Source organism: Siphateles boraxobius, unplaced genomic scaffold (genome assembly GCF_051911475.1).
Source record: "Siphateles boraxobius isolate OS27281-9 unplaced genomic scaffold, OSU_SipBor_1 22, whole genome shotgun sequence".
Classification (NCBI taxonomy): Eukaryota; Metazoa; Chordata; class Actinopteri; order Cypriniformes; family Leuciscidae; genus Siphateles; species Siphateles boraxobius.
In genome coordinates, this window is record NW_027508833.1 from 25,562,598 (window position 1) to 25,586,852 (window position 24,255).

The 24,255-nt window shown below is 41.0% G+C and overlaps 1 protein-coding gene across 4 annotated transcripts in view; it reads right to left on the reverse strand.

Annotated features, from left to right (window-relative positions):
• Positions 1-686: 686 nt before the first annotated feature.
• chrm3a (cholinergic receptor, muscarinic 3a) overlaps positions 687-24,255 on the reverse strand; it is a 177,272-nt gene continuing 153,703 nt past the window's right edge. For 2 of the 4 annotated variants that reach the window (XM_077239288.1, XM_077239287.1), the window contains exons 3-4: positions 9,836-10,034; positions 687-3,834 (exon numbers count right to left, since the gene is read on the reverse strand). In XM_077239288.1, the coding sequence (XP_077095403.1) occupies positions 2,028-3,834; positions 9,836-9,888 (1,860 nt within the window). In that variant the 5' untranslated portion in view covers positions 9,889-10,034 and the 3' untranslated portion in view covers positions 687-2,027. The remainder of the gene's footprint in view (positions 3,835-9,835; positions 10,035-24,255) is intronic. The other 2 variants (XM_077239290.1, XM_077239289.1) reach the window with 1 other exon arrangement.

Here is a 24,255-nt window from a genome sequence, read left to right on the forward strand (position 1 = left end):
AGTCTCCAATAAATTGAGGGATCAAGTAAGTGTTTGTGACATTGGCTGTGCTGCTCCTCTTCCTAGATCACATGAGTACTGTCATCACATGGCTTTCTTTCCTATTACATGCCGCCAACAGCAATTGGTGCATCTTCTTTCATAAACAGACAGTGTTAGGTCTTTATGCCTTAAAAAACAACAACCAACAAACAAGTTTCCACAAACAAGTTCTGTATTTATTACTAAGAGAAACGATGCATTTTTAAAATGTTACATTTATTTTGAGAAACAATCTGAGGATAAAAATGCATTTTGAACTGAGCTGTATTTTTGAAACATTCAACAGTTATTACAAATTTGACAGGAACTCTATCATTAAACTTTGACTTGTACACAGCCAATTTGGAACAAAACGAGAACAAAGCCACAAACAACACCGCACAGAAGCTCAATTTTAACTTTGATCTTACAAGGCCAATGTAAAACATAAAAACATATCAAAAAGTTAGTTTCATTACTAATACAAATGACAGCTAAGTTACAAATCAGGCAATTATTCGTAATTCCTCAAAACACCAGGAAAATGAGTGGTAAGTGAATGGTAAGGAAATGGAAATGAATGGTAAGTGTAAAATTTGTGTCATTTCCAAAGATTATTTCATTTAATCCAATTAATTTTGACAAAAAGAAGACCAGTAATTTCATAAATTTTTAAAATGTGACTTCCATCGCAGAAGGTAATTAAAAATCAGCTGAGATGTGATGAAAATGACATTGTGTTTTAAATATACATGACGTTTTAGAAACATGAAAATGCATGTACTTTAATTCCACTGTTGGACATATACATGACGTTTTAGAAACATGATAATGCATGTACTGTAAGTCCACTGTTGGACATTGTTAGTGGGTAAATTAAATAATCTGTGTGTGTTTTGAAATATTCTATTTTCTCCACAGGGCCAACAGAGCCTATAGTTGAAGAAACATGCATGTTTGATTGATAGGTCTAAATTTGGTGTGCTTTTTATTAAGCAAATATGCAGCTACTGTGGCTAACCAATTTGGCTTGTTAGGTTAAAACCTGGCACTCCAAAATAACGTGATGATAAAGCAAACAGTTTGGTTGTAAATGGAATTACATCCCCGCACACTACTGTCAAAATCTGAATGTTGATTAAACAGAGTTAAAAACATTCTTAAGGGTTTCATAAACGATTTCACAGATAGCCCAGTATAATCAGTGCACAATCTCAAAGCTCAAACAATAAGGCATTCCAAACATATTCAATGTGCACTGAAAACGTACATAATAGCTATTGAAATACTTGTAGCAAAACAATTGTAAACAACCACGCTTCATACTAGAACAGCTTACGGAAGTGCTGTTTATGAATAACCAGAAATCTGAACAGGAGAGAAAAACTTACTAAGTGTTCAACTGTGGCTCACATGTTGCAGAAGAACACTTACACTTACCAAGACAGCAAAGATACTGAATATCTGTGTGGGACGCGTTCACAGAAATCAGAATATTTCACTTACAAAAAGAAATATCTTATTATTATTTACCGTAAATACTTTGATATACATTGCCTTATTTGAAAAAAAATAAAAAATCACATTTTAATTTCTGTTCATTGACAAGATTGAGATATCTAATATGCAACATTAAAATATTCAAACAATTAATTGAGTGTATCGTATCCGATCAACCCTCTGAGGTTCAAGATACACAGTTTCCATTTTAAATGTAGTTTTCTATACGTTGCTGCTGAACTCCTGAAAGTTGGCACTGCCGTTTTAAAGGCATAAAGTATAAAAGTCACAGGAAGTACTTATGGCAATTGTACTTGCTCAGGTGTGAAGCTCTTTGTACACTAAACCAGTGCCTTAATGTTAAAATCTAGTGACCATGGATCCTAAGAGACTGAACTACACATCCACATTGACACACACACATTAGTATATAGTACAGATACTTGAGGAATCTCCTCTTGCAACTTCCATTTTAGCATTAGCAATTTAGCCTCACCACTGAGCTGCTATGTAGAGTCTGTTGGTATGCTTCTGTGAAACCTCACAGCCTGTCTTTGTGGAAAGCTTGGCTTGCTTTTTTTCTGATCCCAGCGACATAGCAGGATCATCTTAAAAGTGGTACGAAAAGTCTTGTTGCAAAGTGCATAGCACATAGGATTTACTGTACTGTTAACATAGCATAGCCAATAGCCTAACGCCCAGAGGTTCTCAGGTATGCAGCCATTGCAGAAAGTGTTTACTAGCACCATGATGTTATAAGGCGTCCACGTTATAATGAAGGCGAAAAGGATGGCGCTTAGAGTTTGTGCCGCTTTCTTTTCTTTTATTAGCGACATGCGCTTCCGCTTGGTGATTTGAGTCCTTGCACGAACTGCGAAACGCTTTGCTAGAGCTGCCTCTTTGAAAGTTATGGGCGCTGAGGCAGATTTGATGGTGGTGTTCCCACAATCTGCGCTTCGATCTATTGAAGGCTGAATGGAGGACATTGACGGAACTTTACCCATACTTGTGCCAAAATGTTTATTGCCGTTGGTGACGGAGCACGAGATGCTGCCACCCCTGCCGTCCTTCTCTTCAGGCGACTGTAACGGATCTTCCTCCGTGTCCAAATCCTCACAGGAAGTAACCTGGGAGCTTACCGCTGCCCTCATGCCAGGCAGATTGAGAACAATGGAGAAGATGGCCCGAGTGGTGGATGGCGCGCTCTCGTCCTCGTCAGATGAGCCCGAGTGGTCGGCTGAAAGTCCAGTGTCGTTGTTGTTCCAGCTGTCACTGCTGCTCTGATCCGCCTCCCGGTGCGGGCCACCTTTATCCCTGCCACCCGACTTCCACCCCCAGCAGTGGAATCGGCCGCTCAGACCATGAAAGGAGCTTTGTTTGTGGCCAGGTTGGCCCAGTTCAAAGCTGCTGCAGCTTCTAGAGCTTCCCCCAGTAGCGCGGAGGTGGAAACGCGGCCGTTCGACACCCACAAACCGCGCACCCGAGCCTTGTAATCCTGCAAGTTCTCGAGAACGGTTCTCCGTCTCTTTGTATATTCGCCAGTACAGAACACTCATTATTGTCACCGGCAGGTAGAAGGCCGCCATTGCGGTGCAAAATGTTATAATGGGCTCGGAGAGAAACTGAATGTAGCATTTATCCGGTGGAACAGTCCTTTCTCCAACAAAATACTGCCAAAACAAAATGGCAGGTGCCCAAAGTATGAGCGACACAAACCATGCCAGACCGATCATCACTCCTGCCCGCCTGGTGGTACGTTTGGCACGGTACGTCAGAGGCCTCGTAATGGAGAAATAGCGGTCAAAGCTAATGACCAGCAAATTCATGACAGATGCATTGCTGGCTACATAGTCTATGGCTAGCCAGAAGTCGCATGCCCAGTTACCCATTGCCCACTGGCCCATGATAATGTAGGCAGTGTACAAGTTCATAGAGATGACCCCAATGATGAGATCTGCAACGGCTAAACTCAGTAGGAAGTAATTGTTAACTGTTTTAAGCTGCCGGTTGACTTTAAACGACACCATGACCAAGATGTTGCCGATAATAGTAATAAGGGACAGCAGTCCTGTAAAGATAACGATGAGAATGACCTGCCAGAGTGAGTGTCCACCCAGAGGATCATAGGATTGACCTTCAACCTCTACATTACTTCCATTGAGCTTGAAAACAGCACTGAGGTTGATGAGGCTTGTGTTCTGGAGCAGTGGCCACGGAGTGGATTCCGGGTAGATTCCCACTCCCAGGGCGTCGGATGCCGAGTACAGGCCCAACTCTGTGTTGTTGGAGCCCATCCTGCAGCCTGGGCATATTCTGAGGAAGAAGAGAAAATATTCAGTTTATGTTTATTCATCTCACACTTATGTAAAATCTTTGCAGTGAAACTGCTCTTTATACAAAGTAGGAGTACTTCCAAAATGATGTAAGATTACTGCTGCTTTATATCTACACTAGAGGGCGATGTTGATCTATTTAAATCAACAGATCCATCTTTTCAGTAGAAAGAAAGCCATTTTCAAATACAGCATAAGATATATCTGTGAATCTTACTGCATCCAAATATGTGGATGTTGAAAGCACCAGCTCATTTTGGGGAAAAGAAATGAAATATTAATCCATATGTTCTTTCAGTGAAAAAAAAAACACATTCATTCAAACAACTAATTTCATTAAGCCTTAAGTTCTTGAATCTTGAAGAAATCCTTTATTTTTATGGGAATACATAAATACACAAAAATGTAACTGAAAAAAAATAAACTGTTTTTAAAAAAAAGACTCTCCCCCTCTTTATTTCTATTATGTCACACTGAAGATGTTTGTAAATGTAGATTCGTATGTAACTTCAGAAAGATCTTCCTTTGTTAAACATGTAGCCTAAGCCCATTGCAAGTTGAAAATACGGTTACACTTAATTTTAACGTTTCCCTGTTAGTGTAATTATACATTTAAGTACTGAGTAATATTAATAACTACATGTACTTACTAGGTTAGGGTAGGATTAGGGTTTGATTTAAGGTTAGTTGCATGTAATTATGCCTCATTTATAGTTATTAATATAGTAAATAAATGTAACAAGGACACATTAAAATAAAGTATTACCGTGTAAAGTTAAAATTAAAATTTTGGTTCTATGGAATTTAAATTCCACTGCACAAAAATCAAAATGACTTTAATTTGTCCTATGCAGAGTGGATTAAATCTGATTTTTTTTTATCATAAAATTTACCCAGAACAGTCAAAACTTGTGAAACACAAACAAGCTCAGGTACCTCATATTAATGGAGAAAAAAAGCTACTTGGTGATTTTTTATTTCAAAAGTGAATCATTGTAATAATGACCATTTTAATACGATTAATGATAATGTTAAATAATATTGTGTACAAGTCAAAAGGGATGCATTTTTTGATGTTTTGACATGTCAATGAAATGGTACCAGAGACCGATGGGGCTGTGGAGGAACACACACACAAAAAAAGGTTTGGAAACACTGGTCTAGATCATCATTCAAAGAGATAATGGGCATAATAACACCAAGTTTATTATAATTTTTTTTTTTTACAAATTACTGTGCTATTTTCACAGAAATGTTAACCGCCATCAATCTACACTAATTACATTCCATTAAATCAGAATACAATGTGTTCTAAAATGAGTTAATTTGCTAAAGCAGAACCTCTGCATGTACTAACAACTAGCAGATCAAACTGTGCAGTGTTTCTAAAGAACATTGTGGCGAGCAGGACGAGGCCGGTGGCGTGATTACTGATGAGCGCCGCCTGCACGACGAACCGGTCTCGTATCTCTCACGCAGGAGTGATGACAGTGGAGATCGAGAGAGGAACAGGCCTGAACCCGTGTTTTGTTTTGTTTGTGTTTTATTATGTGACAGCAGTTGTCCATGAGGGGCTGCTGTCTTTTACTTTCATTTTGGATTTGTTTATTTTAAAGTGTTTTAAATGTTCGCCGGTTCCTGCCTCCTCCTTCCCATAACATCTAACCGTGTTACAAACATTTTAAAATAGCTATTCTGAACTGTCTGTGAAACACAGTCTCTGAGCTAGCAGGCACACGAACCGCAGGAGAAAATGTTAACATTGAGAAAGATGGACGAGGTGGAGGAAGTTGTTGCAGAGCTTTTTCTTCATGTTTTGCCAGTTCGTTGTAATTGAGTGTGTTGTGCTACCTGTGTTACACATTGCCTCATTTGATTTCTTGCTCATTGTTCCAAGTTGTGGATTTTTTCGTATGTTGTTCCTGCCTACGTTTCCTGTTTTGTGGGTCAAGTCAATGTCAAATTCATGTCAAGTTGGTCTTTATACTTCATTCTTTACCTTCTGTTGGATTGTTAACCCACTCTTCCACCATCACTTGTCCCACCTGCTGTGTGTCTCAATAAACTGTTTTAAAACTCATTCTGCACTTGAGTCCTCTCTCACTGTTCCTTGACAGCCTCATACAAACGCAGTTAATCTCATTGATAGAGGCAGAGAATAGAATGTAACTGGCTCATGACCAAAGACGGCTGAACGTCTAATCTATTCAGATGAAAATGATACGTAGTTCTTGCACACAAATACACACATCTTCTTTCTGAAAAAAAAATACCTTACGAAGTGACGATCTAACTTCAGAAATAAGTCAAAAAGGCTGCTAGCAACTGTTCTGAAAGGAAGGATGACAATCATAACGCATCATTCAGCAGAACAGGCCTACGTTACTAAATATCACATTGTCGCTAAGATATCATATATGGGCTTGAATATTTAAAACAGTGAAATGAACAAATGGGTATGACCACTGTTACACACACACACGCACGCACACACACGCACACACGCACACACGCACACACACAGACCAAAGACTCCGAGGTAATTAGCTACTGGATTCAATCGCAGTTCTACTACAGCGGAAACAAAGAGATAATTACTTTCCATTAGGCAGAGCAAGAATACATATAGATACTGTGTTCAAAACTGAGGGAATAAACCTGTCACAGAATCTGGTTTGTTAAAAATCAATGTTGTTTGAAAAAATTTACTCGATAACTGCTTCGTTCAGTAGAAAAACAAAGTAAATAAGTACTTAATCTCTATAAAATACATCAGTTTTTAATACATGAAAATAAACAATGAGAGATATCTCAGTGTTTAAAACAGGCATTGTGAGAGGAAATATCTTTGTTTAACTAATCAGAAAACAGATTCAGTTCCAACTTTTGAATAATTTCTTATTATCATCCATATTGAAAACAGTTGTGCTGCTTAACATTTTTGTGGAAACCATGATAGATTTTTTTTCAGGATTCTTTGATGAATAAAGAGAACAGAATTAATTTGAAATAGAATTTTCTTTTTCTAACACTGTAAATGCCATAAATGCCACTTCTAGTCAATTTAATCCATCCTTGCTTACTGACCTGAAAAACTTTTGAAACTCATAAATGAACACACAAGGTTTAGGAGAGATGTGTAGAGCGTTGACAATGATGATTTGATTCATGTCTAAAAGAAATATCACACTTGATACAAGTCCTGCAAAAATAAACTGAATGCAGTGAATAGAACAAATTAAACAGGCTTTGCACGTAAAGACTCAAACACACAGCATCCAATGCAATAAATAAAACGTCAAGTTTTAACCTCAAATGTTAAATACAGGATACTTGCTCATTCATCTGAGTGAGATATCAATGGCAGAGAGGGAATCAAATAACAAAAGATGGAGTCAGAGACAAATCTAATTGGCATTGGGCTCTGATTCGGGCCCCTGCTCTCCTGCGTTCAGCTCTGTGCTTTCATCCTATTAGATTTGTGCTATGACCTGAAACACACAAGCTCAGATGGAGGATTGCAAACATATTTTGTACAAAACTAGTGACACGCATAGTCGTAATTCCATTAAGTCATGGAATTTGGGAATTGTCTTAATTTCGGTTGATCCGCAAACAGCACCTGATGAACGGGCTGTTGTCATGGTGACGACCATGGTGGATGTGGAGGGAAGTGTGAGGGGAACACAATGGCAAATGCAGTTAGAACCAACTGTATACACATAAACATACACCTATAGTTAATGTGAACTGTGAAATTCTTGGAAAAATGAAACTGTAACATGATTAAAATGTAAATGTCAGAGGGCAGGATAAGAGTAATAGATTTCCATTTTTTAAGCCCTCCTTTTTTCCCCCGCACACACGGAGCATACGTACATACAACAGCATGCGCTCTCTCTCACACACACTCACTCACTCACTCACACACACACACACACACACACACACACACACACACACACACACACACACACACACACACACACACACACACACACACACACACACACACACACACACACACACACACACACACACACACACACACACACACACACACACACAAAGCCTGAAGCCTTTGATGACAGAACTGAGAATCAAATGAACATCTGGAGTTTACATGCATGGCTTCAAACACATGCTGTACATCAAACAAAGTTTTTGTGTGTAAAACCACTCATCTCCGCATTTAAAGAATTATTTGCAAGTCTGATGATGCCATGAAGACACAAGCAATACTTAATATTCAGAAGTGAAATACGTCTGTAAAGATAACGGACTGAAAACCGCAACGGCTGCTTTTGTTTTACGTCTTCTGTGGGGAAACACACTTATCAGTAAAACAGACTGGCATGTCTGGTGCTGTCCCCACCCCTGGCGAGGTAGTTAAATGTGAGGAGAGTGTGTGTAGTAAGAGGTGTGTGTGTCGTGTATTTCGGTGTAAAGCTTGTGCTGTGAATGAGGATTTCTAAAGAATGATGATTAAATGTCAACACGTTCTTTTCCAGAGTTTGAGGGAGATCAGTGATTACCTCACACGACCTTTAGCCGACAGAAATGTCAGCGGCAAACTCATGTAGAACCTTGATCAATATGCCTGATTGGAATTGGAATTAATCACTGGCATGGGTATAATTATAGAAGCGAAGCCATAATTATCTCTTAATATCTCAATAAGAAACTCAGTGGAGATCAGTGAAGCATTAAAGATGCTCTCTTACAAATTATTTACTGATCTCTTATGATTAAAAGTGTTGGTGAGGGATTCGTCCCTGAGCCACTTCCTTTTCCTCATTTTACTGCTGCTATCTGACATTCTACCCATATTTTTTTGTCCTTTTCTGTCCAGTTGAAGGTGATGTGTGTAATTTCAGCAAATGGTTTATATATATTATTTAAAACAATTTACATTAATACCTTAAACAATAATATCAGCTATTATTATTTAAGAATAATTTTAGATTCGGCACTATTTCTAGATGATTAACCAAATAATTAAATGTGTGACACTGTACAGTCAGTCAGATGTTATTTCTTCCACTGAAGCTCAAGATGCTCTTTGGATAATTTAAAATCATGCTGAAGAACATGATCATCAGGTTTTATGCAAACGTTTGTATTTCATGCAGCTCAATTGTTTCTGTCATTAAAGCAAGAGAGACAAAATAAACAAAAATTAAGACATTCAAAAATTCATTGAGATTTTTATATTCAACTTTTAATTCTTACACTGATAATATAATTTATAAACAAACAAAACAAATTAGAAGCATTTTCACCAGTGGTTGAACATTTGTTTATATTGTTTAATAATTGGTACTTAGTTCAGTGTCAATGTTGCTAATTTTAGTGAATGTATTTACTAGAACTGTGCTGATACTCTGGTTCTCTGTCGTGTCCATCTAGTTTTTGGTTTCCCGTTTCCCTCAATCACACTGCCCTTGTTCGCTTTTCTAATGTTTATTACCTGTTCCTGGCATTTCTAGTAGTGTTTACTACCTATTTTTGGTCAAACGTTCTGGTCAGTTGGTTATCAGGAAGCTGAAATTCTCTGCTGGTCTGTTCTCAGTATAAACACCTCCTTCCTGCTTCTGAGCCAGATCACCTGAGAGATGCTTGTATAAATCGCTAGTGGTAAACGTTTTTTTTGTGAAGCCAAAGCAATTTGGTGACCTTATTACAGTCTAGATGAACATGCCAGTCAGAAGACACGGGATCTGTAGGGTTAGATTATTTCATCAGCATGATGGGCTAATTTACACCTTTAAACCTCTGCATGTACAACAACATGACAACACGAATTAGAGCTGATGATAAGGTGAGATACTGTAGTTGCTACACACCAAGGCTGCAACCATATAATAAAAACAAAAAAGTGATCATATAAGACTGGTAGAACAGAAAAAGACTTTCCTTTATCCAGTCATCGACAGTGCATCTGTATCGACCCACCCCTGAAACCACGGGTAAAGTAATACCTTAATATCAGGCAGGCCAAAGAATCCATCATAGACTCTGACAAGATCCACATCCCCGGGGCAGAAGCATATCTCTCCCTCCCTCTCTCTCTCTCTCTCTCTCTCTCTCTCTCTCTCTATCTCTCTCTCTCTCTTTCTCGCTCTCTCTGTGATTGGCCAGGATTTAATTTGTCTGCCTCCAAAAGCTGGAACTGATCTACTACAAAAGGATCCACATTAGGGAATGCACGTTTTTAGGAAAATTATCATACCATCAAGTGTTTTAATCCCATACAAAGATTGGATCTCAATCACGAAATCTGTGTACAAACATTTTCACGAACAAATCATGACTCACCAAAAACCTTGTACAAAAAAATGTATTAAACAATTTAGGAACAACTTAAACTATACACACACAAAAAGCACTTTCTCTGTGCAGAAATATAATTGTGTTAAGTTATATTTCATCTTAACATGAATATAATATAACAATAATATAATATATAGAATTATATAATAAAATGACTAAATAATTAAATTTAATTTCATCTTAAATACAAAGTTCTGTCATTAAACTCTAGATGTCACAGGATGATAGGTCCTTAACTCAATCTGCTTGCAATCATATCATTCCTCAATAAAGCACAGCTGACTGGTTCCTGCTGTATTCCATTTTGCTCTGCAGCAGCAGCAATAACCAACAGCAGCAGCATAGCAGATCTATTCTACCAAGACCAAACATATCAACATTGTCATATGCATTACCATGCTTAACACTCCGAGAGTTGTCATGACATAAATATATTTCATCACATAGAGTGAAAGAGTAAGAAAAGCTGTCTTATAGCTTCAGCTGCAAGATTTCTCTGAATAACAGAGATTTACACATATGTACAGCTGGCTAATGAGAGATCTGTATCTGGGTCTGTATAAAAGGTATTTAATGTGTTTAAACTAGTTTTGAGAATGACACACTTGGCACTGCTCGAGGATCTGGCGAGAGTGGCATATGTTTGACGAGAGAGACGAAACGCTGTTAAGGAAAGGTTGCGCAGAAAGCCCGTATATGGAGATGGTTTGAGTGTTTTTTATGCAAAAGACTAACCTCTTGCACGCGTCTGTTCATTTAGAATACTCCAAATTCACTAACATTAGAACAAGATTAAGAAAAAATTCATGTGTACTAATGTGTTGTGAATTAGGCAGAGGTTTTTCATGAGAAGTTCAAATACGAAATAATCTAGGTAATTAGTAGTGATTGGGACCCATTGTCTTAGGCAATGATACGTGTTGTTTGTTTGGGCATGTGTTTTGCATTGACTGCAGAAGTCTTTAAAAGCATTTTTTGCATTTTCAGTTGAATTTTGGGAAACCACTTGAAACATGTGTTGAGCAATTACTTTTGTTTGATTTCTTCATTGCAAACAGTTTGTAAATGGGGGTTGAATAATTTCGATTACAACTGTATTTATTTATTTAATAAAAACTATCTGATCTATTTCATCCAAATAACTATCTGATTTAATTAAAATTTTATTTAAAGGTAGAGTAGGCCACTTCAAAGAGCCTAGCAATAGCCAGCTAGATTTGAAAGCATAAGATCCCACCCTCCCTTCAGAGCGTCTCCTAAACCACGCCTTCTTCAAAAAACATGAATGCGCACAGCCAGAACAGAGTCTGCAAAGCGTCACTAGAGACGGCAATAAATTACCTCATGTCTCAAAGCACATAACATTACAATAATAATGAACGTAAACAACTTACAGAGCTCTGACTTGTACCACCTGACTGCTGCAGTTTAATTCCGGCGTTGATAGTGTTGCCATAGAAATGCATAAATCAGAGTCTGAGGACGTCACGGGTTGCCATCTCGTAATTACGGTTACGACATGATGTGAACGCAGCATACGAACGTTATTTTAGTTCAGGAGGAAAATTGAAATCAATTTGTGTGCAACGCAATACATATGTTTGTTAATTATAATCTGAGATATGTTGTAAAAAAGGAACTACTCTGATAAAAGCTAGTAGCATCATTACTGACTGCCAGACACTTGATATCATGCTAAAAGAAAAACCACATGCTCGTATCCATAAAAAAAAATTATCTGCTAGATATTTAGATGCAGTAAATAGCAGGCTCAACAGGTTTTTGTAACCTCTCTTTCTTCTCCTTGAAGGGCAGACCACATGCAGTTCAACAGCCTTTTATTGAAGCTGTGCTTCTGAGTATTACCTAGCCTCCAGGAGCACCCAAAGGAATGCTTACACTAAAAGAGATAAAGATAAACATGGTCACTGCAGCATAGGGTTTCAAACCTAATAACTTACATCTACTAACTGTGCTGGCTCAAATTCCTGTAATACACTAGCTTATAGCTTGTGCAAAGGGCTGCATAATTAATTGAATTTGTAATTGCGATTACAATTACGGGTGCCACAATTATGTTTAATCGTTTAAAGGCGCAATTACAAAAAAAAGTTCACTTACATTATTCTGTGTGCTTATCTTTCTACAGCTTATCTTAAGGGGTCCCCCCTCCCCCCATTGTTTTAATTTTAGTTATATAAGATAATATAACATTATAATACCATGCATATATTTACTTTGGTTTGGATTCTTTAAAACATTTATATATAATATATATATATACACACACAGTATGCAGCATTAAGCCTCAAATGTCAAATATATATATAAGCAAAAAAAAAAAGCTTTTCAGGAAGAGTGTTTTCAGCTTGTTTATTTTTATATAACACTATGGCATGCAGTGGCTTCAAACAATGGCATAAAGCTATTCAAAACATCATTCAATGTAAACTGTGATAATCGTAATTTATAATCGCAATTACAATTTCAAGGGAATAATCGACAATTATGATTTTTGTCATAATCGTGCAGGCCTACTTGAGCATATAATTTGTTGGATCATAAAACGCCAGTGGATAACTGGTCTATAACAAAGTTTAAGCTGTGGAATCATATGCCACCCTTTGTGTTGTGCTTGAGAGTGCGTTACATAATTAAAAAGTACAACATGCAACTGAAAACATGAATAGACATAGACATTTATGTGCATGATTGATGGCAAATAGCATGTGTGTGCATATTTATGTTGCAGAAAACACATACCTGCATTTATAGCTTGGTGTGAGAAGGCTAGATTTACTAAAATCTCTTCAGTGTGTGGTTGCAAAGCAGACCATTTCAAAAGCTCATGGGATTTCTGTGATTCCTCAGAAGAGAGTTTAAATAGGGGTAAAATAGAGCCCACCATGCAACTGAATCCATTGCCTGCAGTCGTACAAAAATAAATGAATTTCCACCTAGTTACAATTAGGACTTTAAAATTACGAAAGTGCGCTCATTTACACGTATTTGGAAACATGCCTGGTTATAATGTTCTACTCCATCATTTGATGAGCTATTGCTTCCAAGATCAAGAGAAAAGTATACAAACTTCCTTGAAAATGAAACATGAAAAAGGAGAAATCCCAATTTTTTACAATAATTGTCTCATTTGCACTGAAAGAATGACAATCATTTAACATTTTCACAAAGCATTACATCAACACATTCAGATGTTGCTGTTATTTGAGTACTGATCTGTGTGTGTTGCAGAGAAACCACATACACACACATCATCGCATACTTATCGGCATACCGACTACAGCCAACGGTGCGGAACACACCAAAAAAAGTAGGCTTTGAGAAAAAACTAAAAAACTCAACTTGGTGTGTCCTGGCCTTAAAAGGACATGGTGGTGGAAAAAAAAATATGAGATGGTTTTGAGTTCCCCCACAAATGTTTGCAATCTGCCGCGGAACTTTGCGTTCTCTTGCAAAATGTTAGCGTTTCCCGAGAAAATTTACGTTCACTCGCAAAGAACACGAAAGTTTTGAGAGCGAATGCAAATTTTTTCAGGGGAATGCAAACTTTTTGCAAAGGAAATGCTAAGTTTCTCGGTGAAACAAACATTTGCGAAGGAACGCAAAACCATCTCATATTAGGGGCTCGGCAGATGAATAGAAAATATATATATATAAAATGCATTTTAATCCATTACGAGATATGTTCTTTATAACATTTAAATACAACTAGCGTCAAAACAATTACTATTTTCTTAAACACATTCTGACCATGCCATTCTGTAAACTTCCTCCACTATGTGTGCCTATGAATTCTCTCCATATCCGTTTGTTGCACAGAGATAATCAGGCCTTACATGGCATCCTGAGGCAGGACTCTTGCACAGACCTGTCTGAGGAAAGAAGTACACTCAGTCTCCAGTGTAAACACAACAGCGGGAGAGGAATGCTCAAGCTGGGAGTAAGAGAGGTCTTACTGTAGCTTAGGGACGCCCATTGATGCAGCTTAAATCAACAGCATGTTAGAACGGAAATGATCACACACGTGTATTGCTCATGAATGCATTGTTCTGATGGATGGGATGACTGTGGTCCTGTTTACACCTGATATTAGCATCTACCTCGGGCAATCACAAGTGGCCAGCCGAAGCACATTGCTGTTTACACCTGGTAATAACATCTCAAACGCATCTCCTGTGACCACTTGTAATCATATTTTGAGGGAGAAGTATCCTTCTGATCTTAGTTTGTTACAGAGCTGATAAAGCACAAAAAGATTTTAAAAAAAAGACGAAAAATAAAACCAGTTCAAATGATTATCTCACAAATAACATGTTTTGTGTTAAAGATATTTAAAATATGTGCTTTCTTATGTCCAGAATAAAAAATAAGTTAGAATGTATTTGAGGAAAGTGATGTCTGTCTTAGAATCATTTGAACAGTAAACAGGTTTTCTGTTTACAGCGCTATTCAATGTATTTGTCGGTTGCGTCTTATAAGGTGTTTAAAGTAAAAAATAATGTCCTTGTTTACAACCTTGTTTCAGTCTCTTTCAATATAAAAGTCTTTGCTACTGACTTACTCAGAAGTATTTGCCACCATCTAATGGCATAATAATGTAACTTACAAAGATTGGCTGTTTGATTTACCCAAAACAAATTATATTTCATGTTTAACCACTAGTGTACATAAGAGCCAGCAGCAAATTCCAGAAGGACTGGCTTAAAAAAAAAAGATGTTCGCAATGGTTACATGAGAACTGACCGGCTGCTGATGGCCTGGAACTCACATCGTCTTCAAACTGTTCTTTTCAAACAGGCACCGTTTATACCAGTATATAAATTGTATATTTGAGCTTTAAACAACTACATTCTCTGCATTTCCTGACACAATAACAGTTAAATTATAGTGGCTTTGGTTTTCCACTAATGACGCTTGCTGTGAGAAAAGCTGCCAGTATAGACCCGGCAGAAACAAGCGGATTGATACAAATTTTTGAAATGGTTTCTGTGTGATATTAGTAGAATATTGCATGGATGGAAAAGGCTGCAGATTTGAGAACCAGAACTAACGGTTGCATATAATATAATATAATACAATATAATATAAATGAGCAATATCACGTATCTCGGCACGGCTGTGATTTGGCCGGTAATCAGTGTGCTGATATACAGCCATATCGCATGGCTACGAGTGTGATTTTGCATTTATACAACAGTTCGACAGCACAATTGAGTAAATAAATAATAAACAACAATGGAGTGTCTTTAAAAATCCTTTCGTTAAGAACTACTTCCTTCTGTCACGGATTCAAATTTCAAGTTGACAGTTTAACAGTTGAGCTTAAACCTCCGTTACTAACTCTAAAGGTCCTTTCACACTGGACGCGATTTTGACGCGCGAATAATTCACGCGATGGTTTTATTTTTTGATCAGCTGTTTGTGTATGAGTGCTTCCACACCGAACGCGAATCTGCTGCGGCGAAAAAACGACTTTTATTTTTTTCGCTTGGATGTCGATTTTTTTTTACTTTTGCGGCGACAGAAAAGGCTTCAGCCAATCACATATGGGAAACAAAGGTGACATCACAGCAACAATGACGGATCTTGTGATTGCGTTTGTGTCAACAAACCCCGTTTTGTTTGACAAAATGAATAAAAACTACGAACTGAAAGATAATGTGTGGCGTAGCATTGCCAACCAACTCGGTTATCACGACTGTGAGTATGTTGTGTGATAGTTTTAGTCGTTGTTATAGTCCTGTGCTGTGTAGGCTAGCAGGCTAAACTATATTTGGGATAGAAAGCTAACACTATTATCGTCAAAGATTGAGACAGAGACCGTGTTTACTTTGAAAATGTAACAAAATGTAGTGAGACTATTTAGGGCATCTTTTAGTATACTATACTGTGTGATATCTACAGTTTTTTCTAGTCGAATGATTTTAACTTGTTACTTCGTGTTTACATGTAATGTGTATTGACATTACAAAACGTACTGTTTAGTTGGAGACGCAAAAAAACTGTGGAAAAACCTCAGGGACACCTATGTGAGAAAAAGGAGAGAGGAAAAGGAAACTAAAAGTGGACAGGCTGGAAAACAGAGGAAGAGGTGGAAGTATATGGAGTGCATGAGCTTCCTTGAGGCTTCTACTTCTTTCAGAAGGTAGCCTGTAGCCTGTTCGGTTATTCAGATTTATAAGCTTTTTTCTTTTTTTCTCAGCTGTCGGCGCAAAAGTTTTGGAATGTTTAAGCTCTAAACGTCGCAAATTCGCGTCGTGGCTGATGTGAATGGTTTTGAAGCGAACTATTCGCACGCGAACTATTTGCTTTTTCGTTTCGTTTTTTCGTTACGCGTCCAGTGTGAAAGGACCTTAAAACGCCACTTTAGAACTAGTAATGAGGGTAAGTTGAGTCGCTTAATTGAAGCTTATTGTATTATGTAGAGTATTGTGGTATCATGAGAGAGAAATCGACTAAATGAGTGTATTACCTGCATCTGATATAGCATTCGTTCTTCAGGTCGTTATCCATATTATATTCATATATTTTTGCCTTTGTCCCTTTAAAAGATTTTCCATGACAGCTCTAAAACAACTTCCTTGTACTGACTCACTCATCTTTGCTGTCATCTAATGACGTAATAATGTAACTTTCACTGAAGTCCATATCAAGATCACTAACGGACCATTTATCAATACCAAGTATGGCATATTTATATAAAATAAAATTTATTGAACAACAATAAATTAACAACAATAGCCATTATAAAAGACAACAGTAAAACAACAGAAGCAAAAAATGCAGTCAAACGTACAAAAGAAGTGCTCTTGTACATGATTTATGTTAAATATAGCCTAAATATAAAGTTATGAAACTTTATTTTCCCCTTAAACCAAAGATTGCCTGCTTGATATACCCCAAATTAATGATATCTCATGTTTAACCACTAAGAGCCAGCGGCAAATTCCCAAAGGACTGACCGAGATGAAGCTGCTCTCTGTGGGTACATGAGCGACCGCTGGCGGCCTGGAGGTCGCATTTGCGAAAGCGTCTAAACAAATTGTAAAGTAAGCGCTATGTTTATATATTAGTCACATATATGAGTTTTATATATCAAGATTCTTGCCTAAAAAAACTCTCTTAAAACTACATTTCGTGGCACAACAACAGTAATATTAAAAAAATATATATTCCAAGCAACTGGGGGACACTGGTTATTGGGAGAATGTCGCACGGCTGGAAAAGGCTCTCAACCAATTAGATTCGAGAACCAAAAATAACTGTGGTATAGCATAATGTAATTTAATATAATCATGGGCAATGTGAACTATAAAACTATCTATAAATTTTAAATGAATGAAGTCCTGTTGTGTTGTTAAATATCAGTGAATTTGAGTACATTTATGTTCCTGCATATTTAAGGGTGAATGTGGTCAAGTGCTATCCTACTGCGATTCAATCATTGAAACATGAATGTTCTGTGGCCTATGTGCTTTTATCTAATGAATGAAGTAAACACATACAGCATTCTACTTGAGAACTTGGGCAAAGGAAAACGATTCCTTGCGAGGATGTATTATTCCCTGTGAGTTCAGTGGAATTATTTTCCACAGAAGCAAACTCATCTCCTCTGGATATGTCTCTGTATTTCATTGACTCCTGGGTTGAAGCAAAATGAATGTTCCCTTTTCCCTTTCATCCTACCATAACCCTGCAGCCAAAATAGCATTAAATATTCCTTTTATATCTTCACCTTCGAAGGGCAGTGTCTTGTAATTGCTTGGCTGCGCTGTATGCCAATAAATAACTAATAAAAAAAGAGGGAAAAAACATTCAACAGAAATTCATTCTGTATTCATTACAATGACACCATGAAGACACGCTTGGAATTTAGTCTGCTCGAAAAACATAACATCTGGGAAAAGCAGCGTACAAAATTTATCTGCAAGCGATGTGGACACAGAGCGTACAGTATATTGGCAAACAAGATGCCTGAGGTGCATGAATATTTAAGAGCTCTTTTAATTTAGAAACAACAAAGTGAGTAGTTGCACTTCATTCAGATGAGGGTCTTATCAGGGACAGATCCGTAATCACCAATACCTGGCTGTCTGAAACAGTATGTTTACTTTCTCACAGTTTCTCGTATGCATGTTTTGGCAGAAGTGAAAGGAGAAGGAATAAAAAGGCACTATGTACACACTATTGATAATTAATATCGACCTGCAAAACATGTAGAATTTCCTGAAAGCGTAGAAGGCAAGAATGCTGGTGATAGATTAGTTGTGCTGTTGTATTAATGGTAGGCAATTAGTGGCTTGGTGGGTGTCACAAGCGAGGCCAGCATACTATACATTCCTTAAACATGAAAACGAACAAATAAAAGTGATTTATTTTTCTAGAAACAAAAACGGATGTTATTTACTTTATTAACGAATGTTCTTGCTCTTTTTGTGAATGATTAATCATGTTATTCCAAATAAAAAAATCTTTAATCAAACAAATAACTTGTTCTTCCTTGCTTTTACTTAGGCTGTGTGGGTTATTGGACAATGCTAACAAAAATAACAAACCAAAATGACATATTTAAAAGTTTTTTCTTGCCTTAAAATAGCTTGAATCTTCATGCCTTAAAATAGCTTGAATATAACTCTACACCCTTGCCTCTTTAGTATATGCAGTTTTATGAATATGTAAATTAGCCCCATCTCCACTCACTCACACATCTCAGAGATCCACTTGTTGATGATCACACGTTGATGTGATTGGTTACAAGGTAGTTTGTGGCGTCAGAAACACTTGCGATTTAAAACTGCATTTTTTGGGACTGTCTTTGGTTCATTGCAGATTTAAGGAGAAAATACTCAGCAATGGTGTTGACATGAATTTGCACATGGTTTGTCTTAAAGCTTATTAAAAACACCACATAGACATAAAAACAACATTAAAACAACCATCCCAAGATGGCCGCCGTTCCAGAGCCTCGTCCAAAAGGGCCGCTGTTCCTGAGTCTGTGTGTGTCGTTAATTGTCTCATTAGTTCTCTTCGTCTGTCCCATGTATATATTCCCTGTGTTCTCCCTCAGCATCTCTCGGTTCTCTCTAGAGAGGTTCTCTCGTATTGCGTAAGTTTAGCTTACGCTATGGGAAAGATTAATCTTCTCGAGATACTGAAGCCAAAAAATTATCCTTAATTTTGTATTCCTTGTCAACGCAGTGCAGCAGCTAGCAGACCTAGAGCAGGCCATCTCGCGTGCTCATTGGCTGCCCTGCGGGCAATTGCTGCAGCCTACCAGTGAGCCCGGCGTGACGTCACGCCCAATGAAGGGCGCCCGCGCCTTCATAGCGTCACAGCCCGCCAGAATGGGCGTGGCTTAGCGTATAACACTAGGGACTGTAGGCTGACTTCCCTGATTTTCGTCTCTTCAGCGAGCTCTTCGCATCGCTGGATCTGAGAGAAGCCACCGCCGCCGTCGAACAGCGGACAGCCAGCTTAGGAGAGCGCTGAGGAAGCCGGCCGTCTTCGCCAACTTCAGCCATCCGTGCGAGCTACGCTATCCGGCGACGTATCCTTTACCTTGCTAAAACCTATTCTAAAACCTATTCTAAAAGAGCAGCGAGTGTCTTTTTTAAGACGCCTCGCACTTCCGGCTGTGAAGCGCTTCCGCTGTCGACCCTGCGGGCTCGACTCGAAGCCTTCAACACCCCCCGCCTCTCCTCACCGACGCGCAGGTGCCGCTAACTGCCGTCGCATCTGAGAATGAGGCCGAGGGACACGTACGAGCACGCGGCTAGCTCTCTTTACGTTACAAGAGAGCTACCCCGCCCTCGTGTCCCCGTTCGCGCGAGCTCTCTGCATGACCCGGACGGGCATCATCTGTGTTACATGTAGGTCCCGTGCCCACTACTCGTGCGCGCGCCCTCGTACAAACACTGTTCCAGTTCTGCTCGACCACCGAGCACGCGGCTAGCTCTCTTTACGTTACAAGAGAGCTACCCCGCCCTCGCGTCCCCGTTCGCGCGTCATGCAGAGCCCTCTCGAGCTCTCTGCATGACCCGGACGGGCTTGCGCGCTGCCGTCGAAATGTCTCGCCATGTCAGTCCCCTTAGATAAGGCTACTGCAGTGGTGTATTTGGCAGCCAACGAGCCGGTAATGCAACCCGCTCGCCTGCACACATCCGCCGTTCTCGCGGCGACCCAGAGAAATCTCAAGTGAGTATAATGTCAGATTAAGAATGTAAGTTACGTGCCCGCTCACGAGCGCTCACGCTTACTAACAGACACATCGCCTCCGAAAAGACGTGCGTGTTTAAGTTTATTCCCTGTCAGTCCCCTTCAAACAGGCTACTGCAGTGGTTCAATTAGCAGCCAACGAGCCGGTTTGTTGACCCTCCCGCCTGCACACAAACGCCGTTTTCACGGCGACCCAGAAAAATCTCAAAAAAAGTAAAATGTCTGGCACGGCTCATGCCGTCGGTGTTGTAAAAGTGTAATGAAAGTGCCCACGCCCCAGTGTTCACCACTACACATAAGCACTCCGAACCTCGCAGAGCACACTCTCATGAAGCGCAGAAAAGCCGCTCGAGTGTTGAATGTAAGAAATGTGTCCACAAGTCTGTGCCCACTATCTGCCCGCTCTGTTACACGATCAAGAAAGCAGGTTATGAATGTAAGTCTCGTGCCCGCCAGAGTGCGTTCACGCTTGCTAACACAAACCTCCCCCCGGGCTCCGCCCGCGCGTTTAAGTGTTATCACAAAACGCAAGGCATTAATAAAACGCTCCCCATCCATTATGATCGGGGCGTCAAATACACTTGTAAGTCTAGTGCCCGCGCTCACGCTTACAGGAAGCTTTTCCGCCCGGAGCGCTGCTCGCGCGTCAAAGAGTGAAAAAAGAATGTTCCCCATCCCTTATGATTGGGACATCTCACATAAATCAGCCGGTCTCGGCTTTCAGCGAGCAGCCATTGCCCAGAACCGAGAGCGCGCGCGCCGCGCTTTCGGCTTCGGGTCAGTTTCACAAAAGAAAGCAGGTTATGGATGTAAGTCTCGTGCCCGCCAGAGTGCGTTCACGCTTGCTAACACAAACCTCCCCCCGGGCTCCGCCCGCACGTTTTAAGTGTTATCACAAAACGCAGGGCATTAATAAAACACTCCCCATCCATTATGATCGGGGCGTCAAATACACTTGTAAGTCTCGTGCCCGCGCACACGTGCTCACGCTTACAGGAAGCTTTTCAGCCCGGAGCGCTGCTCGCGCGGCAAAAAAAAGTAAAAAAATAAAAAAAAAAGAATGTTCCCCATCCCTTATGATTGGGACATCTCATATAAATCAGCCGGTCTCGGCTTTCAGCGAGCAGCCATTGCCCAGAGCCGCGACCGCGCGCGCCGCGCTTTCGGCTCCGGGTCAGTTTCACAAAAGAAAGCAGGTTATGAATGTAAGTCTCGTGCCCGCCTGAGTGCGTTCACGCTTGCTAACACTAACCTCCCCCCGGGCTCCGCCCGCGCGTTTAAGTGTTATCACAAAACGCAGGGCATTAATAAAACGCTCCCCATCCATTATGATCGGGGCATCAAATACACTTGTAAGTCTCGTGCCCGCGCACACGCGCTCACGCTTACAGGAAGCTTTCCCGCCCGGAGCGCTGCTCGCACGTAAAAAAATGACAAAAGACTGTTCCCCATCCCTTATGATTGGGACATCTCACATAAATCAGCCGGTTTCGGCTTTTCAGCGAGCAGCCATTGCCCAGAACCGAGAACGCGCGCACCGCGCTTTCGGCTCCGGTTCAGTTTCACAAGCCCGCAAATGGCGGCGGTCTGAACCCGGAGGCCATTTGCCCCCTAGCGGCTCACATAGCTGCGTGGGAAACTATCCCAGGGATTTCAGAATGGGTGTTGAGCACAATAAAGCACGCGCTCACGCTTACAGGAAGCTTTTCCGCCCGGAGCGCTGCTCGCGCGTCAAAGAGTGAAAAAAGAATGTTCCCCATCCCTTATGATTGGGACATCTCACATAAATCAGCCGGTCTCGGCTTTTCAGCGAGCAGCCATTGCCCAGAACCGAGAACGCGCGCACCGCGCTTTCGGCTCCGGTTCAGTTTCACAAGCCCGCAAATGGCGGCGGTCTGAACCCGGAGGCCATTTGCCCCCTAGCGGCTCACATAGCTGCGTGGGAAACTATCCCAGGGATTTCAGAATGGGTGTTGAGCACAATAAAGCAGGGCTATACACTTCAATTCATTCGCCGTCCCCCGCGCTTTCAAGCCCGGACCGCGACGATTGTGAATGCGGAAGTAGCACACCTACTTCACGCAGAAATAGCAAAGCTGCTGTGCAAAGGGGCTATAGAAAAGGTACCGCCTTCTCTGAGCGAGTCAGGCTTTTACAGCCGATATTTTCTCGTACCCAAGAAGGACGGAGACTTCAGACCTATCCTAGATCTGAGACATTTGAACTAAGTGCTTGCGAAAAGACCGTTCAAAATGCTTACGACCAGGAAAATCCTCGCGCACGTTCGCCCGAGGGACTGGTTTATTTCTCTAGATCTGAAGGATGCCTATTTTCAGATTCAGATAGTACCCCGTCACAGGCAATTTTTGAGATTCGCCTTCGACGGTCAGGTATATCATAACACCGTCCTGCCGTTCGGCCTGTCCCTGGCACCCTGTACATTTACAAAGTGCATGGACGCGGCGCTCGCCCCCCTGAGAAGTCAGGGGCTGCGAATAATGAACTATCTGGACGATTGGCTGATATTGGCACAGTCAGAGACAGAACTGCTATCTCACAGAACAGTGCTTCTCAATCATCTGGAAAGCTTGGGTCTCACGGTCAACTGGACCAAGAGCTCATTACTGCCCAGCCAGTCAATTTCCTTTTTAGGAATAGCACTGGACTCGGTGACCATGATGGCTCGTTTATCGACACAGCGCGCGCGCCGTGTTCGCCACCTAGCCGCATCTTTCCAGAAGGGCAGCTTTCTCCTTTTGAAAACATTTCAAAGGATGTTGGGCTGTATGGCATCAGCTGCAGCGGTGCTCCAGCTGGGCCTACTGCGCATGCGCCCGTTCCAACGCTGGTTGAATGCTCGCGTGTCCCGCCGGGTGTCTGGCGGCCAGAAAATCAGAGTGACTCAGGCCTGCATAGCAGCTCTGCAGCCCTGGTTAGTGGCCGACTGGTACCAGCAGGGAGTAATGATGGTAAACATCTCTTATCGGAAAGTTATCTCGACAGACGCGTCGACGCGTCCAACTCGGGTTGGGGCGCACTGTTCGAGGGCGGACCGGCCTTTGGCCAGTGGTCAGACCAGGAGAAGGGTTTTCACATAAACTGTCTGGAAATGATAGCGGTCGAGAACGCGCTGAAGTGCTTCCTCCCGTTCATACAGGACCAGCATGTTCTTGTCCGCTCGGACAACATGTCTGTGGTATCCTATGTAAACCGTCAGGGCGGTGTCAGATCCAGAAATCTCTGCAATCTGACGGAACGCCTCCTTATTTGGTCTCAGATGCACCTGCGCTCGCTGAGGGCGGCGCATGTGCCTGGCCATTTGAACGACGGCCCAGACAAACAGTCCAGGGACAATGTTCCCCCAGGGGAATGGTCCCTGCACCCCAAACGGTCCAGAAACTGTGGCGCCTATTCGGCAGAGCGGAAGTCGACCTATTTGCGTCAAAAGACAACGCTCAATGCCCGACGGTCTGTTCGAAAGGACGAGGACGCGCTGGCCCAGGTTTGGCCCAGCCTCCCGCTATATGCTTTCCCTCCGGTCTCTCTGTTGCCACAGGTGATCAAGAGAATCAGGGAAACGCGCCACTCGGTGCTCCTCATAGCCCCGCGTTGGGAGAATCAGATTTGGTTCCCGGAACTAGCAGGGCTGTCACATACAGCTCCGTGGCCGAATCCGGTGAGGGCAGATCTCCTCTCTCAGGCTCGCGGCACGATCTGGCATCCCAATCCAGAGCGCTGGTCTCTGCATTTATAGTTGATCAACGGGTACTCGTTGCCCTGCCAGAAGGAGTGATGAACACGATCACGCAGTCTAGAGCCCCTTCCACGAGAA